Genomic DNA, 20,810 nt, shown 5'->3' on the forward strand with positions numbered 1-20,810 from the left:
GATACAGATCCAACATCTGGAGATATTCAGCTCCAGGATTTTGATTTGAGCCCATCTTTGATCATTAGTTAAGCAAGAAAGCCACATGAAATCACTCTCTTCATTTTAATGGCACTGAGAGCTGAGTGACTGATGTAAATGAGATCTAAACAGGGCTTAAGGTGCAATAGTTCAATGCACCTCTCACAGTTACAGGGTGAACTGTGCCTTAGACCCCTTTTAATCACTCTCTAGTGCACCCCTTACGTGACAGGCCTGGCTTCGTACACCTCACCCTGGGTGGAACCTTGTGGTCTAACCACTCTTAGATGGGTCTCGGGGGCTGTTTCTCAACTGTGTTAATGTGACAGGCCGAACTGAGTTTGGCACCTCTCAGCCCTTTCACTGCTAGAACCTGTGACTAGAGAGTAGATTAAAATGACTCAGATGGGGCCTTCAGAACATAAGAAAGGCCATACTAGGTCAGACCAATGGTCTGTCTAGCCCAGTGGCCAGTTGGAGGTTTAAGAACACCCAGAACAGGGCAGTTTCAAATGATCCATCCCCTGTTATCAAGTCCCAGCTCCTGACAGTTGGAGGTTTAGGGACACCCAGAGCATGGCGTTATGTCCCTGACCATCAGCTAACAGCCACTGAGGGACCTTTCCTCCATGAACTTATCTAATTCTTTGTTGAATCCAATTATCATTTTGGCCTTTACAGTATCTCATGGCAACAAGTTCAACAGGTTGATTGTGCGTTGTGTGACGAAGTTCTTCCTTTTGTTTGTTTTAAACCTGCTGCTTAATAATTTCATCAGGTGATTTCTATATGAAGGGGTTATGTGAAGGAGTAAATAACATTTCCCTAATTCACTTTCTCCAGACCATTCATGATTTTATAGACTTCACCATTCATGATTTTATTGACCATTCTTATATCCTTCTTTAGCCATCTCTTGTCTAAACTGAACAGTCCCAGTCTCTTTAATCTCCCTTCGTATGGAAGCTGTTCCATATCCCTAATCATTTTTATTGCCCTACTATCTCTTCTTTGAGCTGGGTGACCTGAATTGCACACAGTATGCAGAGTGTGGGCGTACCATGGAAGTATATAATGGCATTATGATATTTTCTGTTTTATTATCTATCCCTTTCCTAATGGCTCCTAACATATTGATAGCTTTATTTAATTGCCACTGCACATTGAGTAGGTGTTTTCAGAGAACCATCCACAAGGACTCGAAGGTCTCTTTCTTGAGCGATAACATATAATTTAACCCCCATCAAGTTGTATGGATAGTTGGGATTAATCGGCATTATTTATGCATTTCCCCAAAAGTACAAAGCCCATAGAGCAGGGGTGGCCAACCTGTGGCTCCGGAGCCACATGCAGCTCTTCAGAAGTTAATATGCGGCTCCTTGTATAGGCACCGACTCCGTGGCTGGAGCTACAGGTACCAACTTTCCAATGTGCCGGTGGGTGCTCACTGCTTAACCCTTGGCTCTGCCCCCACTCCACGCCTTCCCAACCACTCCTCTGAGCCTGCCATGCCCTCACTCCTCCTGCACGCCACGAAACAGCTGATTGGGAGGTGGGGGGAGGGAGGGGGAAGTGCTGATTGGTGGGGCTGCTAATGGGCAGGAGGCGCTGGGAGCTGGCAGGGGGAGCTGCTGATGTATTACTGTGGCTCTTTGGCAATGTACATTGGTAAATTCTGGCTCCTTCTCAGGCTCAGGTTGGCCACCCCTGCCCTAGAGCAAAGGATAAAATCAATTAAAGTCCTATACCTCTGGGTCTGGTACATCTTAATTTTTCCTTGCCAGCTTTTGTTATTCCCCCTCAGCCCAGCTAACAACTCTCTTGCTGAGAGAAACAAACTGTTCTGATCACAGTAGGCTCTCCCTGTCTCTTTTTTCCTTGCCAACCTGTCAGCTTTCACGGATACCCTGGGCAGCCACCTGGCTACACGATCAACCCCCATCCTTTTCTAGGCCCAGGGTCCTCTAATGGAGTGGTTCTCAACCAGGAGTATGTGTACCACTGGGGGTATGCAGAAGTCTTCCAGGGTGTACATCAACTCATCTAGATATTTGCCTAGTTTTACAACAGGCTACATGAAAAACACTAGAAAACTCAGTACAAACTAAAATTTCATACAGGCAATGGCTTGTTTATACTGCTCTATATACTATACACTGAAAGGTAAGTACAATATTTATATCCCAATTGGTTTATTTTATAATTATATGGTAAAAATGAGAAAGAAACATTTTTTCAGTAATTGTGTGCTGTGACACTTTTGTATTCTTATGACTGATTTTGTAAGTACATAGTTTTTAAGTGAAGTGAAACTTGGGATTATGTAAGACAAATCAGACTCCTGAAAGGGATACAGTAGTCTAGAAAGTTGACAGCCACTGCTCTAACATCTTTGTGTTCCCATTGACCTCTCTCTCCTCAGCCTTGCAAAACAGCTATCGAATCAGGGCTGCTGAGTAGTCCCCTCTTCCTAGCTATAAACCTGGGCGTTGTGTTTGTTGGGATGCTCCTTATGCAAGCCATTGGTTTACCTTTCCTGCTTGGTTTCCTTAACAAACCCTTTTGATCTAACTCCATAGCAAGTAACCCATCAAACAACCACACACAGGTATGCACCATATTCATGAAAAATAAACCAATGTTTCCCACTTGGTCATAGCAGCACTGCGCACAGGGCAGAATTTGGGTCCTGAGTTTTGTGACCCAGGAGAGAATGGGAGTGCTGTGAAGGTCACACCCAACTCCTCACCCTGCTCCCACCCCACCCCAACACACACCTCGCAGGGGGAGGAAGCTGTTCATTTTACCCTCAAATGACCTCCACCTCATGTCAGTGTGCAAAACATCACCGACCGCCCCTAAGGAAAATGCATCTAAATCCTTCCCAGATGAAGGAAAGGTTGCCATGTTGGGGGATCTTTAGGGAGGGATTAATGTGTGTGTAGGGGAAGGGTCGCTAGAGGAGCCTTCTTTCCTCCTCCCCCTTTCTCCTCCCCCCCTCACACACACCTTTTCCCGCCAACTGATGTGTCAGGATAAAAGTAAATATAAAGACCTGCTTCTCTGCAGGGCCAAGCAATGCATGAAGCTCTAAGGAAAGAGAAAACAAAAGGCATGATAATCAAAAAGTGGAGTTCAGGTTATTTGCAAGACCCGATTACACTGTGCAACACTTCTTGTATTCATTTTACAGGATTGCTATGTTATCCTGAAACTGAGTGCAGTACCTCTGCTCTGCCGTTAGAGATATAGAAAGAGCATGGGAGTGTAAATGCCATCAACACATAGATAAACAAACAAAGCTATCTATGATTAAATTCCTTGATGTAATTTAGAGTATCTTTTGCTATCAAGTAGCAAGGACAGGAAAGACCCCTTGGGTCATGTAGTTTGATCCCTATTGTATTGCGTGGGACTATTCCTATAAGGGCCTACTACAGAGTTTCTTGCACCTTCCTTGAAGTGGCTGATACTGGTCGCTGTCAGCATACTGGACTAGATAGATCTCAGCTTTGATTCTGTATGGCAATTCTTATGTATTCACTACTTCATTCCCAGTCTGTCTGCAGTGATCATGCTTTAACTTTGTTCCACTCAGTTCCCATCCTATTGCTCTTAATGTTGAGAAACTTTTGCATCATGTCTAACTTAAGCTTTCCTTTTCCTTCTTTAGCTTCCAGGCATTGCCATTGTTGTCCTTCCATCTTCCAAAACAGAATAATCCTGTGCCTTCCTTTAGGCTGTTAGCTTGGATTTATTTATAGACTGTGAGAACGGCTACTGTAGACTAATTATTCTGGCTATGCTTGTATATCTGCAAAGCCATAAAATTTATCAATAGTTTAAAAAAAAAAAGGGGGGGGGTACTTTACACTTCCACAAACAGCTCATCAACTGGATCTTTGTGCAAAGGATCACATGTTAGTAGCTCCAAAGTAAAAATCTAATGTTGAAATAAGTTAACAGATCCTCCTCCTTGACTGTATCTGGGACACTTCTTTGTGTACAACATTACTGCACCCTGTATTTGGCGGGCGTACTAAAGTTTTAATTTCTTGTAAAGATCATTGTTCTCTGTTTCCAAACCAACATGATTTCTCTGCAGCCTTTTAGCACTTGATTAGTTGGCAAAATCAGTATTAGTTTAATGAAAATTAAATTTTTCTAGAGATGCTGCTTATCCATCAGCCTTCCTCTTCTAGGGTGACTGATTTAACTGGATATGAGCCCCAAGACTTGATAGAGAAGACCCTCTACCACCATGTCCATGGCTGCGATGTCTTCCATTTACGATATGCTCACCATCTCTGTAAGTAATTGGCATAAAGTGGCTCAAAATCTTCAGCTTATTCAGTAAGGTCAGGAGTTCTGCAGACAACAGACACTGTGGTGCAAGGAAAACAAATCCCAAAAGGGGCACCCATAATTGAGACCAGATTTTCAGAAGTACTCAGCTCCCATTCAGGTAGCAATTAAATGGTCTGATTTTCAAATGAGCTCATCACCCAACATGCTATGTTCTTTTCAAAATATATTTGGCTACTTATTTTGCTGCCTAAATGGGAGCAGAGCTGTTTTGAAAATCTGTCCCTGATTGTGAGCGCTGAATTCTATTGAAAAATCTGTCTCTTAATGGTGTTAGTTGGGAAAAAAAAAAGTTATGCAACACTTCCATGGTTTTTTTTCAAGCACACTGGTAATAATCAGTGTGTGTTTGAAAAGTTGAATGTAAAACAAAAAAATTCTGAGATGCATGTTCCTTAGTAGCATGTGGATGAGTTCTGAAAGCAGAGTGTCAGGAGAAAGAGATACGTGATTAGTAATTCCCCATGGCCAAGAGGGGAATTGATCACCTCTTCATACATTTGGATTTAGTTTATTCACTGAAATAGTCACACAGTAGCTTTATTTATTCATTTATTTTTCCAGAAGCAAATTGGGGGAATAGAAAATGTTTCTGATATGGCTCAGACTTCCACAGCCCAACTCTCACCACATCCACTAATTATGTAAACAAACAAACCCCCCAAAAAAGACAAAAGAAACCAAAACCTTTGGTAATGAATTGGTTTCCAGATTGCCACCATTGGCTTAAAACAACCAGAAAGAAACCATCCTTGACCCTCTCTGAAGAAGAGTCAATCCCTTATGTTACTGTGTGGTGTTATTGAAGATCTGGAATATATATAAGAATTATATAGGAAGATGACCTTCCTGTACTTAGAACAAGTCAGTGGTGAATGACTAAATATCAAATTCTATTGACTCCAATGGGAGTTATGCACAGGAAGGCAGAACTTGACCCTAAATATTTTGGCATTTGCCAAAGAATTAGTGGAAGCTCAGACCTGCTAAATCACATTATTTCCTACTGGCTCTTATTTTTAGTCTCCTCTTTTATGAAAGATCAAAACCTGCTTATATCCTTAGTTCCCTCCTGTGGCATCTGACTGCTCACCTGCACAAGCCACTGCTCATTTTTTCCCTCTGATATTATTTGATATAATTATGTCAAACAGTATAAAGAATTCTGATAAAGCCATGATCATCTTCTGAAAAACAGTATCTCACCTTTACAACACAGTCATGAACATCAGAACCCATAGCATCAGAACTCGTGCTGGCAATGGAAGGCAATAGCTGATACTTTCGTCCAGTTTTGTAAATAGGATTTGAGTGGAATTCTAAAATACGGAGATATGACTAAGCTACTTAGTTAAAAATACTGATCTGGATGCTATAACTGAACTATAAAGATAAAGAATGACAAAGTTTAGAAACAGAAGAAATATAAGAGAGACCGATCTAATTTAAAAGGTCTGACGAGTTAAAGTAACCAAGGGCCAAGAAGAGGGAGAAAAAGTCAAAATACTTGGGGAACAATAGGAAGAGTAAAAAAGCATGGCATGAATGATGAAAACAGATGTAAAATGTACAAACTTCTGTGCCTCCAGAGAGTACTGTTATAACTCCCCCACCAAACATCTGACGAGTATGAATAGTAAAAGGTTGACAGGTCTGAATGTACACAATTTAGCATTCTATGAAACAGTCTGATGATTAAGTGTCACCTGATGTTAATCTGGAGAGAGAAATCTTACACCTGATTAGAGAATTAAAAAAACAAAACCCTATACTGTGATAAGCAATTGCGCTTCCAAAATAAACTCAAACTAGAAGACAAGCATTCGAGAGAGCCATGAAGGAAACAACAAAACTAAAAGTATAATGGGTGTAATGAGAACAGCGAGAGTAGTAGATGTGAGTAGTTTGCTGAAGATGTGCTGATATAAAAATAGTTTCCTGTTTGAAACATTTGGTAGCTTCCAGGTTGAAGAAAAAAATGTTGACATTTCAGAGGGTTTACTTATTTCTATAATGCCATCAGTGTGCAGGGAATTACTGTACAACAGAGGAAGTTTGCCACTCAGCTAATGGGTCCCTGCCTAAGGAGCTGATAGTCTACAAAACAGGACAAGTGAAGCCATTACAATGCAAACAAAATATTCCTAGCCTCAGCTGTGTCTTTTCTCATGAGCCTGCTTCCTTTGTAGGGAGGGTTCAATGCACCAAAGATGTTATAATCCCATTGTTTCTGCTGCACAAATTGCTGCCAGTTTGTCCAGGAACTGGCAGACAAAGTACAAGCCCCAGCTGCTCCCTGGAATGGAACCTCACAGGCACAATGCCCAGTATAATGGAGGAGGTGCAGGTTAAATTCTGCACCACTTTGAGCCTGTTGTCTCCCAGTGTAATGCTCAAGACTTTCAGCAAAGCACCACTGGTCTTTCAGGCAGCTAGGGAACTTTAAAGGGCTGCTATTCTGTCAGGGCATCATCCACTGATCATGCAGTTGTAGGGAATCCAGTGGATTGGCAAGTGGTGTGATCTGGGGAAGCTTAGACAATTACTGTTGCAAGTGTAGGATTGAAAGGCTAATTTCCCTGCAAAGTTGTGGCCTTGAGCACAGGCTGGTGAATGCTGCATTCCAGTGAAACCTATGGAGCCTTTTAAAATAGCCATTTATGACAGATCAAATCGGCCAGCCAATCTTTTCAACCTGCACGCTCAACCAGGCAGGGAACCACAACAGAGAAACAGCCATTCACAAATGGTAGAGGAAAGCTGTAAATCGAACAGCCAAGAGTAAAAAGCTGCTAAATTCTATCCAACTGATTGCAATGAGGGTCACTTGGGCCTGCACAAGTTGGCTTGGTAATAGACACTTCTGTCCCAGAAAGACATGGCTGAGGTCTTTCAGTCAGCAGCTCACAGGGCAATTTAATGCAGGGTCAACTGCGAACTGATCTAACATTCTGTATTAGAATTGTGGCCACTATCCTTTGTCCAATGACATGCTTTCCTCAAAGACTGCCAAAAAGAAGAACACAGGAGACACACTGCTCATATATACTTGGGAAGTGAAGCTGGAGTACTATATTTAGTCCTCAATTCTTTTGCAACCTTTAAAACATTGTCTTAACAGAGGACCTAAAACAGGAATTAGGAAAATGAGAAGGCAACTGACAAGGGTGGAGCCCAGAACAACTCCTGGCGCACAAAGAAGAATGCTGCTGTGGGGACATAGAACAGAAGGTGCTCTACTAGTGTTAATTTTTGCTTTGGAAGATTAAGTAGCTAGATAATTTGAATTCGGGATAAGAGAAACCTGAGAATTAGACTAAGGGTATGACTGCACTTTGAGCTGGGAATGTTATTCCCAGCTTGAGGAGACATATCTGTGCTAGCTCTGATCAAGCTAGTGCACTAAATATAGTGTAGCTGCAATGATGAGAGTGGCAGGAAGGGCTAGACACCTTGAGTACATGCTTAGGGACTGTGATGGACATGTACTCGGTGTGGCTAGCCCCTCCTGTTTCTGTGGCTACACTTTATGTTTAGCATGTTAGCTTGATGAGAGTTAGCATGAATATCTCTCCTCGAGCCGAGACTCACTCCCCCAGCTGGAAGTGTAGACATCCCCTGAGGTAGAGGAAGTTGCTTTTGGAAAACTTAGAGCCCATTGAAAAGCTCTCTCTCTCTCAGAAGATCAGAGCCAAAATGAGAGTGCCATTTGTGAGGCTTTGGGTTCTTTGGGCTTTAGAGTACAGGTAAACATGAAAGCATGATGCACAGAGATTTAACTAGACAACTCTGATTAGTAACATCACAGTTGTAGACTAGCATTAATCGAAGTTATGACACTAAATTCTAAAACAGCAAAATGAAGATGGGCTCTTTTGTTTTGTCCAAGACCCTAACCTCTGAATTAATGTAGAGGCAGTCAAAAAAGCAAACAAGATGTTAGGAATCATTAAAAAGGGGATAGACACTAAGACTGAAACTATATTATTGCCCTTATATAAATCGATGGTATGCCCTCATCTCGAATACTGCGTACAGATGTGGTCTCCTCATCTCAAAAAAGATATACTGGCACTAGAAAAGGTTCAGAAAAGGGCAACTAAAATGATTAGAGGTTTGGAATGGGTCCCATATGAGGAGAGATTAAAGAGGCTAGGACTCTTCAGCTTGGAAAAGAGGAGACTATGGTGGGGATATGATAGAGGTATATAAAATCATGAGTGATGTGGAGAAAGTAGATAAGGAAAAGTTATTTACTTATTCCCATAATACAAGAACTAGGGGGTCATCAAATGAAATTAATAGGCAGCAGGTTTAAAACAAATAAAAGGAAGTTCTTCTTCATGCAGCGCACAGTCAACTTGTGGAACTCCTTACCTGAGGAGGTTGTGAAGGCTAGGACTATAACAGAGTTTAAAAGAGAACTGGATAAATTCATGGTGGTTAAGTCCATTAATGGCTATTAGCCAGGACGGGTAAGGAATGGTGCCCCTAGCCTCTGTCTGTCAGCGGGTGGAGATGGATGGCAGGAGAGAGATCACTTGATCATTGCCTGTTAGGTTCACTCCCTCTGGGGCACCTGGCATTGGCCACTGTCGGTAGACAGGATACTGGGCTAGATGGACCTTTGGTCTGACCCGGTACGGCCTTTCTTATGTTCTTAATGTACTGAGCTTATGGTTAATATATGTTTTAGAGAAATAGGACAACCAAACATGGTATAAAAGAAGCCAGATGACTAAAAGGGGACTCTGAGGTAAAAGAAGCAAACAGCTTGGCATCTACAATGATGGATTCCTGGTCGCCCTCTCAAAGGATGCTGCAGTTTACCTTGGTATCTTCAGAATGAACATGGACTGTGTCTATTAGTGGAGGAGGACCTGACTCCATAGCCAGAAAGTTCTTGCAAGAGTCATTTTTGAGGGTATTTCCTGAGGAACTCCGGCAAGATAGATTGGATTTGAAGAAAAGTTTAATGAGTTACCACCTGTGTAGATGGAAATGAGAGGAATCTAATGTGAGATGATCCGCATAATGTAGATACTAGCATTCTGAAACTTCAGGGGGGTAGTACCAAGAACAAATGTTCTAATCTGTCCATGACTCATTTAACCCAAAGTTTTAGCTCAAGTATAGTATTTCAGTCTCTCTAACCAGGTATTTACAACATGCACATCACTGTGGCATCTGACCACTGTCAGTATTACAAAAACATAATTAGTCCAAATACTGAAAACCATGTCATTAACTACCAGTGGTAAATAAAAGTATTATTGGGTGCTCTTCTATTCCACCCCTTCTACTGGATGCATCTCCATCAGACTAACCTCCTGTGAATACAAGTAATCAGATTAGCCCAAAAGTGTTATTTCAAGTGGTCATTTTCTTCACTACCACTGGCTTAAAGCAGAAAATTATTGCTTGTCTGGCCCACTTATTGGCCTGATCCTGCATTGAAAATAAGCCTAGTTCCATCTGGGAGCTTTACCATCCAGTTCAATGGAATGCAGAATCAGGCCATTTGAGAGTAAGAGAGAATCTCTATTTCTTCATAGTGTGTAATACAAACCCACTGAGAGCTGCTGCTATTGGCTAAACGGGAGCATTTGAACCTCTCATACTGCCTTTTTTCTCTCAACGTAAAACAAATTTGGTTGTGTGCAAAAGGAGCAAGGTGGAGCTTCCCAATAAGGTCTTCAGGGTCATGCAAAAATGTTCCAGAGCTGGAGTTATGGCTTTGTTGTGAAGCATTAGTTAAATCTCTGGCCAGAGAGATCTGGGGAGAGGGAGCCAGACTAAACATTTGGAGATTGTCCCCAGCTCTAATTTTAGCATACCTCTTCACAGAGAAACCAAGCAGGGTGTTTAGAGGATTTGCACCTCCAGTAAAAACTCTCCAGTAACTGATTTGCTTCCTGCGGCTGCTCTTTATTTGTATGTTTAAGAGAAGAACCAAAGAACTATATTTTAAATTTGTCATGTTAAAAAAAATAAGCCCAGTCTTCAAAATACAAAGTTTACTTTCCAGAGGGGAAAAACAAAAGCAGCCAAAAATACATTACAAATGCTCAATCATGTTTCAATCAATCAATTGCAAATACTTCGGTAAAATTACAATAAAAGCAGTTCTCTCTCTGTTTCCAAATATTTTTGGATGCTTCTACTTATCAAACCTTTTTTAAAAAAGCAGTCCAAAGGTGGGGGTGGTTATTGCACTTCCATAAATAACAACTTTGTTATGGTATGAGTGCAGAATAAATTGGGGGATGAAGGGCAGATGCAGGTAAATAGTCTGTAATAAGATATTTGTACACATTTATGCAAAACCCTGAGAAACTATATAGAGGAGTGTGGTCTTTGCAGGGAAGTTCAGAGTTTATAGGGGGCAAGTTTCCTCTTTACAAATAAATCACTGTAGGAGCTGGTCACAAGCTCAAGCAATGTGAAATACTCTTTGCATTATGTTCACAGTGTTGGTGAAAGGCCAAGTCACAACCAAGTACTATCGACTACTGTCCAAGCATGGAGGCTGGGTTTGGGTACAGAGCTATGCTACCATCGTGCATAACAGCCGTTCATCTCGGCCTCACTGCATAGTGAGTGTCAATTATGTCCTTACGTAAGTCAAAATATTTTGTACCATTAAAAGACATTTATCAGTACTTGATGGATTATTAATCCAATCCTTTATCCAATCTTATAGTATTAATCTCCTCTAGTATCATCTTGTATATATACAATCTACAGCAATTTATCTTTCCCCACCAGCTCCCTCTTTTACTTACAGTGTCTGTATAAATGGCATATTGGGTAAAATGAGTGTGTAGCCACTCTGATTATATTTACACACTATTACCTTGCATTCTGAAGGATTCCAAAGATTTTGTGGTGAACATGTCACATTACTGGTAATTATTTGGGTTACAGTGGAGCCCAGAGGCTGTACTTGAGATCAGAGCCCCTGTATGCTTGGCAAAGTTTCTGACCTGATGAGTTTACAGTCTAACTAGACAAGACAGACAAAGGGTGGGAGAAAGGAAGTATTATGCCCATTTTACAGGCAGGAAACTGAGGCACGGAGAAATTAAGTCACTTGCCTGAGGTCGCACAGCTAGTTAGGGCTCAACTCTTTTCTTGTATTTTCAAGTAACTGCCATAAAGCCTGTGCACATCTGTGGGCAGAATTTAGTTCTATGTCATTTTCTCAGACAGAAATGACTCCTAGCTACAGAAGAGAGGGAAAAGGTTTTGTTTAGTTACTCTTTCACCTGTCTGCTGTAAAACTTACTGAAAACACTGTCATTCTCTGTGAAGTTCAATCTTTATCCTGTATGCTTTCATATTGCTGATTTTCAGCTCTCCTGCTACACCCTCTCAGTTCCCTCCACTGAAATTTTTGGTAAGTCCAAAAGGAATGGATTTTTTAAAAATCAGAGCTGCAGCACTAAATGGAAAAACAAACCAACACACCAAACAACACTGAAGCCCCACAGCTTAGTCTTAAATATCCTTATTTTTTTGTACACAGTTATCTAAAAAAAATTTGTCTAAAAAAATCTGCTGTATCTATTGAACAGATAAATCTGAGAAAAGATAGACATCACCATGAAATTAAACCCTACTGGGTGATTCTGTGGTGTGGTTGTAGCATATCATACTGGCAGAAGAATAACCTGGGTTCCCTTTCCTCTGTGTCAATATTCAAATGTGTCAGGGAAAAGACGAACTCATGCTTGAGGAAGATTGAAGGACACTGATCTGATCTTTGCCCTGCTGTTAGATCACCCCCACACCAGCATTGTCTGTGGTCCCCAAGGCAAAGTGCCACAAGGATGTCTTTAAAAAAAAAAATTAAGAGAGCTTAAGTTCAGACTTTAGGGATGTTTAATACCAAGTTTGTAACCCTGTTCCTGATGGAAGTTTGCAATCCATTTCCATGGGAATAAGTTCAGGCCTTATGATTTATCTCCCTCTCTCACGTTCCCCACCCACCACTGCAGACCAAATGAATATCTTGGATGGATAGTAATGAAAACATTGTGAAACTAAACCATTTTAAAATATGATATGTTTCATCTGTGCAGTGCATTAAAGTATTTAACCTATCACAATGATTCTTTTGCAGAGATATTGAGTACAAGGAACTTCAATTATCACTGGACCAGGTTACCATTTCTAAGTCACAGTTTTCATGCAGAAACTCAATGTCTACCTCACAAGAAACAAGGAGAGTAGCAAAACCCAAAAGTAATAAAATGAAGGCAAAACTCAGAATGACTCCTTACCCGCAACAGGTAACTCTTTCTGTAATACCCAACTACAAGTAAACAGGGCGTTTGTGGGAGTAGCTTGGTCATCATGAGATTAATTTGCTGCTAGTATAATGCTGCCAAAAAACTCCCTTGAAATTCAAAGTTAACACCAGCCTTGTCCTTTCTTGGGGGTATGAGAATGCCAGCTCATGTAAATGACACAGAAGAAATGGAGAAGGCACAGCATGTGGGAAGAAGAGGCTTAAGGATTATCAGGTTATCAGTCAGAACTCAAAAGCTTTTGGATTTTAGGTATTCAGATTAGTTAGAAAAACTAAGTTTTTTTTTTTTAAGCAAAAAGAGAACAATGTAACACAGAGAGCAGATGCTGTAAGTTTAATTTGAGCTGGTGTAAAAATATACCAATTTTTGCTAACCAAGGTCTGGCTCCAAAGGAATGCTGGCAACTTCCTCTGGCAACAGAAGGTAGCCTAGTGGTGACTTGGGATTTAAGAGACCTGGGATCAATTCCTGCCCTGCTGGGTCACCTTGGGCAAGTCACTTCGACTCTCAGTGCTTCAGTTTCCCAATCTGTAAAATGAGGGATAAGAATATTGATCTTCTTTGTAAAAGCACTTTGAGATCTACAGATGATAAAAGCTGGATATTATTATTGATCAGGAATGGGGGAAAACTAGCATACGTACTTTATTGAACACAGTGGGAGCCAGCCAAACATTTGGAGGAAGTGTGTGTTGTGGTGTTTAACTGACTCACAGAGGTTAGATCTGGACTTGCCACCATTCCAAAGCTTCCCATATTAATAAATACATCTTTTTAACATAAGCAAATGACACTCATGTGTCATTTAACCAAGACTTCCTGTTCTTCAAAACAGGTTTATATCCTCTGATGTCTACGTACAACTATTGACCAAAAACTTTAACTATCCAAAATTATTCCTTAACATTAGGATGACTGCGGTTGTGCTGAAATTATTGTTCTGTTACATCAGAATAGTGTTTTGCTATTGTCTTTATTCAGTGACCTAACAATACCGTATGATATTTACATAGGAGCTCACATCCTGAAGGATCGCCAAAGAGTTGCAAACCTGCCTTTGAAATGCAGCCATCTCTTGGATGGAGTGCAGCATTTGGTTTACAATATTCCTCACACCATGTCCTTAAATGTCTCCAGTTAAAAACACAGGAGAAATTTTAGATAGGCACAATTATCCAAATAAGATTTCTGACTGAACACTAGGATTAATGCCCCAACTCTGGTGAAAAGTCACATGGGATTTTTAATGAAAAGTGGTCAGTAGCCTTGTTTTTACATCATAGCCACTAATACAGTGCCTTTATGGGGGACATTTACTCACTGTTGACTTACAGGGAAGAATGCCATCTCCTGAGTCACCGACACCATTTCCCCCTGCAACTTCCCAGTCCAAGTTTTGATCTGCCCCAATCCTACTTAGTTTATGAGATTTAATGAGGTCACAATTCCAGGTGGCATGGCTGGAGGCAACTACACTGGTGTGTAACATGGATACATTTGAACACTTTTCTTTATTTTTCAGCAATACAGCTCATTCCAAACAGACAAACTGGAATGTGGCCAGGTTGGAAGCTGGAGATCCAGCCCTACAGTGAATGCTGGCACCATCCAAGAACAGAACTTCCATTCAGAAAACAGTGAACTTTTATATGCCCCCTCATATAGTTTGCCTTTCTCTTACCATTATGGACACTTCCCTGTAGATTCTCATGTCTTCAGTAGCAAAAAACAAATGCTGACTTCTAAATTTGGGCAGTCTCAAGGATCACCTTGTGAAGTGGCTCGTTTTTTCTTGAGTACATTGCAGACAAGTGGAGAGCGCCAATGGCATTATGCCAACTCTTTAGTACCTACCAGCCAGTCGCCGTCTAAAAATCTTCCTGATCAACCAATAAATGTTGCATGTCATAATCTTGCACAGAGTTATGAAGGTGAGTGTTATCTTAAAAATAATAAGCTGCATAGCATTTGGAAGATGTTTTTAACATGTACTTTGAAAATATGAAATACAGTATGTTTACTGAACACAGAAAAATATATCTTTGGGTTTAACATGCAGTATGTTTAAAAGGTATACTGTCATGACATTTAGACCTACTTTTTTTCGTTTGAGCATTTGAATAGGAATGTTATCCAGTTTCAGAATGTTGATTTTTTTTTTTAATGAAAGCCTTTAGTGCAGGGGTTCTCAAACTGGGGGTCGGGATCCCTCAGGGGGTCACGAGGTTATTACATGGGGAGTCATGGAGTTGTCAGCCTCCACCCCAAACCTCGCTTTGCCTCCAGCATTTATAATTGTGTTAAATATATAAACAAGTGTTTTTAATTTATAATGGGGACCGCACTCAGAGGCTTGCTGTGTGAAAGGGGTCACCAGTACAAAAGTCTGAGAACCACTGCTTTAGTGGGAAAATTTTCACAAAAGCCAAGACTTGGCCTCCTTTTACAGGCACAACTCACATGAGTGTTTATGCAAAGTTAGTTTGCAGGTGCAAAAATGTGGGTTCAAATTGTGCCAGCGTATCAGAAAGAACTGGAAGTACTCAGATCTGCACCTACAAGTCAACTGTAGAAACCAAAATACAGGCATGATTGTACCCATACAAAAGGGACGCCATCCTTTTAAAAATGTTCCTATATTTAAAGTATTTGCCTTCTAGCTATGTTAATGATAGTAAATGTAAGTGTTTTTAGGATTGAAGTCAATGGGACATTGTCTTGATTACTAATGTTCTTCAGGCAATGTCTTCATTGATGGGAGTTGCACCATCTTTCCACACGGCTGGGGGCAGCTCAAATACTTTGAAAGGAACACGGGATGTTGGCCTCTCCTGTCCGGCAACTCACAAGAAGTGTACTTCCAAGGCTTTAGGAAATGTTAAATGAAAAAAATAAAATCAAATAAGTTGAAAATTCAGTCCTATCCTTGTGTGAAATAGGGTTTTAAATATTTCTCTGCTCAGTGTTTAACTGCATACACCACTCTCAAAAGAAAAAAAACCCAGCTGTAATGGGAGCCTGCAGTAAGATGGATAAACTGAAAACCACCAGTTAGGACTGATTAGCAGAGACATTACTGGGAGAAAGGAAGTTTTCCATTCTTCTATAGAATATCTCCTCTAATGGAAAACAGTGAAGGAAAAAAGATAGGGAAAGACAGGTAGGATCAAAAGCTTTAGCAATCCCAGAGACATCACAGGATTATTCACTTGGGACTGACTGTGCACCCAGCTCCTGAAGGAGGTGCTTGAAGATTGATCTTCACTGTCATGTCACCACGTCTCTGGTTCTGAAATGGGTTTTATAGCATAAGACAGAAAATGTGGGATATCTCCTGAAGAAAGAAATGTTTTGAAGAAAGTTTGGGAATTGGGCACTACATGAAAAATGCTTTTGGAAAGTGAAGCCATTGTGGGACTCATTTATCGCTAGTGAAATTGCACCATTTAGGAATAAAATGGGAAAAACGTCCCTGTAAGCTCAGGCCTTGTCAGAGATCACTCGTGTCTCATAGAAAGAGTTGATGAGCGTTAGGAGTGGAGCTTCCCTGAGGGCACTGTGGATTTTATTTCTACCCCGTTTCAGAATTTGCCTCCTCCATAGCCAGAATCAGACATGTTGCTATTGGCAGACAGGAGGCATGGATCCTTGGAAGGGACCCCTTCCTTAGATTTGAATGGAATGGGAAGGAAAGGAGTGTCTGATCTCGTTCACACTATCTGCTACTTTTTTCCATTGCTTCACTTGACTGGTGAGAACGAGTCAACTTTTAAGCGGAGAGGATCTGCTTAGAATCATTAACTGCAGTTCAAAGGAAAACCAAATACGATATTTGGCAACAGGGTTTGATACCATGGCTGTTACAGCAAAGCACATTACTTCCATAGAGGCATCTACCAAAAAGGGCGTGGACTGAAGATGTGTTTTTCAGTATGAATTCTATCTTTTAGATTCATCAGACCAAGCCATCAAAGCTCTGAAAAAGTATGTAGCACAATCAGATGACACTGTCGCAGAATCTTGTCTTCAGGCTTCTTCAACTTTCCTGCTGACTGGGAAAGAAGAAGAAATCCCTTCAGAGCACATAACTGTCTCTTCAGCCAGGGAGGATCTCTCTGCAATATTTGATACAGAAGGAGCCAACTGGGACAGAACATTTCAGCCCTGACCAGATTCTATTATCCACGCCACTGAACTCAAGTAGCCTGAAAAATATCAAGAGCCACAACCTGTGAAACAGATCTATGCCCTTCCACATACATCTCATTCTCAACTGATGCAATCACTGATACTACTGAAATGTCAAGAATGCCTAGAGGAAGTAAGCTCTGGGATGAAGAGCAGATGGCTCAAGCTGAACCCAGGGGAAAGGCGTTGAAGAATTGGCCAAGACATTGTCTAGGTCTTCCATTGAAGGCAAATAGCCCCCCTTAGTCAAAATAGTGTGAAACATCGAGGTCCTGTTTAACTCCTCGCTAACTTGGATGACCAGGTAGTATTCATTTCCAAAGCTGCTTTCTTTCACTTCCAGCTTGTGAGGATACTTCATCCCTTCCTCCTGGATGGGGACCTGGCCACAGTATCCATGCATTTGTCACCTCCAGGCCATATTACTGTAACTCATTGCTTCTGAAGTTTAATGCAAAGATGATGCACAGGCTCCGGCTGGTACAGAATGTGTCTGCTTACCTTCCCCATGGCTCAGGCCATGATGAGCACCTCAGACCTGTGCTCAAGTCCCTTCTCTGGCTCCCAGTTGGCTTCCAATGCCACCTTAAGGTCTTGCTCCTAATTTTCAAGCCAATTAATAGATTAAGCCCCAGTTACATCAAAGATCTAATTTCAATCTATGAACCACCATGACAGCTGTGCTCCTCTGGGACAAAACCCTCGGGGGGGGGGGGGATCTGATTATGGAACAGTTTTCCAGAGGAGATCAAATAAATCCAGATTCTGACCATCTTTCGGAAAAGTTGCAGCACTGTTCTGTCATAGGGAGGACTGGGCCCTTTAAGAGGGAACTGGTCCAGCTCACCTATGCCTCATAACAGCCTCTTGATGGAGCCTGATAGAGTGCAGGTGTTCCTGCTCTCTATAAAGAGCCAGAAGGGAACAGGGCATGGAAGAAGCAGCTGTGGCAGAGAAGAGAAGAACTCTAGTGATCAGGAGACCCCTGAGTGGGAGAAGGGTTTGGGCCAAAGCCAGAAGGCTGAGCTCCAGCTGGGAAGGGCAGCTTTGTGAAGAGGAGACTGAGACAGAAGAGCTCTGGATGTGGTAGAAGACAGTAGGGCTGAGTATGAACTTTTGTGATGATAGACTATTTTTGGATCTTGAGGATTGTTTTGAATTGCTTCGGTTATTAAACCAGCCACAGGCAGGAGTGGGGTTAGTCATAAGGAAGTCTGTGTGGAGTTCTTGAGAGGCTCAGATGAAAGGAAAAAGAGTCAGGGCACCAATTATCCTGAGGTAATTGCGCTAGGAAAAAAGCACCTGTTTTAGCCCATAGGATGCAACAGAGGACTCTTTGCTGCCAAAGTGGCTGCATCTAATTTGTTGCTGACATGCCTCATGTCCCTTCAGGTGGAAATGATCATTGAGAGGAGTCAGAGTGAGTTTGGCTTAGGATGCCTCCAGATTCCTTTCCTGCGGTGCTACATGCGCGCTGAAATGGAGTGCAGCTGTGTCTATCAGCTTCAGAGCCCTTTCTGCTGGCAGAGTGAAACTCAGCGAGTTGGGCACACTGAGAATAAAATATCTGGCTGCAGGTACTTCTCGCATATTGAATACCATCTGGACTTTGTGCTGTTCTGGTCTGCTCCACCATCTCAAGGTGGGAAAAGTGTATCCTAGTCAGAGTGGTCCCTAAGCAGGAAAAAAATTCCCCAGAGAAGAAGAGAAAGAGGAGGAGGAAAAAGTGTTAAAAACTGGGGCAATGTTTAAAACAAGAACGGCTAATGCTGGAACCCATCATGGTCATTCTCAAGGTTGGGGGTAAGGTGCTTCTGTCAGTCTTCCCAGTGGGTGGGGCTGACACCCCTACTGTTCCTTTCAAATCTCTTGAGCTGCAACCACTCAGTGAGGATTAGTGGAGACATGATGCAGAATGGACCAGATTCACTGTTGCTGGTGTAGGTTATGAACAGAGGCAAGTACAAGGGCCCTTCTGCAAAGCCATTGTGACTTTCTTTTATAAGGCCCAATGTTAATTGTGCAACATCCTTTGTCTCACCTGTCCCAAACTGTCTGCCAGGCCTACTGGGAGAACTCAGTCCCACGGGGGGAAGAGAGAGTTGACAGGAAATGTACCCAGAATTAATGCATTGACTCCTAGCCATTGTAAAAGAGCTTCTACTTCATACAGTTCAACCCTGGTCAATGAGCAGTAAATGTCTCACAGGCATTTCACTGTGCTTCTGATGTAGTCGGGCGTCCTACAGCTGCAAGTTTGACAGCATTGGCTCAACCAGTCCTGGTGTAAACTACTTCCTGTGGCAGCATGATGCCCTGAGTTTGCTTTCAACAACTAAATTTCCCACTAGAGGCCATCCCATGAGAAACCTCCACCAGGGTGACTCGAACTTGCTAAGACACTGGGCTAACTCTAGCCTAGTTCCAATAAATGTTTTGAGCCCAAGCACACAAAACAAAAGCTAGTGTATGTGGTTTGTGCTCTGCTGCTCCAGAGACAGCTCGTTTAACTGACTACCCTAACCCATGAGACACCTAGATGTTGGCTTACAAACAGGGAGGTAAACTAAACAGATTTAGCTTTAGTTTAAATCCATACTCCATAAATAAAAAAGGCCAAAAATTAACAGCAAACTATAGCCATTAATAATAGAATTTAATAGACTACGTAAAAAACAAAAGTACACGAGTGGGTTCTTGTATATCTTATGATACTGGCTAAGCCCCAGGTCTTGAAATTGAGTTCTTAAGTTGGGGGAGAGGAGTTTTGTTTGGATGAAAGGAGGGTGCAGTAAAGGAAATGAGGCTTCTGCTGATAGAGGAGAATAGGGACAGGAGCTAAACTGCTCCAAACTGCAGTAAAGAGGGCAAGTTTATTACATCTTAGGGCCTATCTACACAGGGAAATTTACTGGCATAACTATACCAGTGTACTGCTTCCAAGCAACATAAACTAACCTGCAATGAACTACTTGTATTCCAGAATAAGAGTGTCCACACAAGGGGTTCTAGTGGTAAAACGATTGCACTATAATTATACCAGTAAATTTCCCTGTGTAGACAAGCCCTTTGTGTTATAAGAATTAAACACTGCTTTCACGTGTGAACTAAGGTGTCATTTTATCTGTTAACAAAGTGTGTGCACTATTTACTGTGAAACTTACAAAAATATTAAAAACAATATTTGAAAGTTAGTTTTTGATAGATAAGTAAAAGGAGAAACTAAGTCCAGCATTCTGGACCAAATTCGTCTATTAGTTATGTGCTGCAACTCCCACTTAAATCAGTAGAAAGTGTGTGTAGTTGATGGCTTCACTAGTGTCTGCAGCAGTGATGTGAATATTTTAGTTGCATTGATGTCAGCAATCACTACAGGGTGAGCCCTAAGTAAGGATATGCCGACACTACAGCTGGCAGCGTGCTTCCCAGCATGGGTAGACAGACACAAGCTTGCTCAGTTTGAGCTACCATGCTAAAAATAGCCATGTAGCTGGAAGTGACAGATGCAGCAGCTTGGGCTAACTGCCTGAGTACAACTCCACCCAGACCTCCAGAGTACATACACGGGTGGCTACCCCCAGCTACACTGCTATTTTTCACGATAGCTCAAAAGCAAACCTAGCACATCTGTCTACCTGCACTGGGAAGCAGATCCCAGCTACAGTGTAGACATAACCTATAAGACGTTGGATAAAATTTCTGAAAGAGCCCATCCATTTTTCAAAAGTCTAAGTCACACGTACTTCCATTGAGACTGAGGGCTGGTCTACAGTACTGCTTAAGTCGATGTAACGTACATCGCTCAGGGGTGTGAAAAGCCACCCCCCTGAGTGACATAAATTACATCAACTTAAGCGCTGCCCACACTGGTGCTAGGTCGACAGGAGGTGCTCTCCCGCCGACATAGCTTCCAGCTTTTGC

General features: G+C 41.7%; 1 protein-coding gene across 1 annotated transcript in view; it reads left to right on the plus strand.

Annotated features, from left to right (window-relative positions):
- The window catches only part of SIM2 (SIM bHLH transcription factor 2), a 69,858-nt gene that overhangs the window by 45,461 nt on the left and 3,587 nt on the right, over nucleotides 1–20,810 (plus strand). Inside the window, exons 7-10 of the mRNA XM_034752676.1 lie at nucleotides 4,224–4,330; nucleotides 10,858–11,005; nucleotides 12,512–12,680; nucleotides 14,224–14,632. Coding sequence (XP_034608567.1) covers nucleotides 4,224–4,330; nucleotides 10,858–11,005; nucleotides 12,512–12,680; nucleotides 14,224–14,632 — 833 coding nt within the window. The remainder of the gene's footprint in view (nucleotides 1–4,223; nucleotides 4,331–10,857; nucleotides 11,006–12,511; nucleotides 12,681–14,223; nucleotides 14,633–20,810) is intronic.

The sequence above is a fragment of the Trachemys scripta genome, chromosome 1 (assembly GCF_013100865.1).
Source record: "Trachemys scripta elegans isolate TJP31775 chromosome 1, CAS_Tse_1.0, whole genome shotgun sequence".
Taxonomy (NCBI): Eukaryota; Metazoa; Chordata; order Testudines; family Emydidae; genus Trachemys; species Trachemys scripta.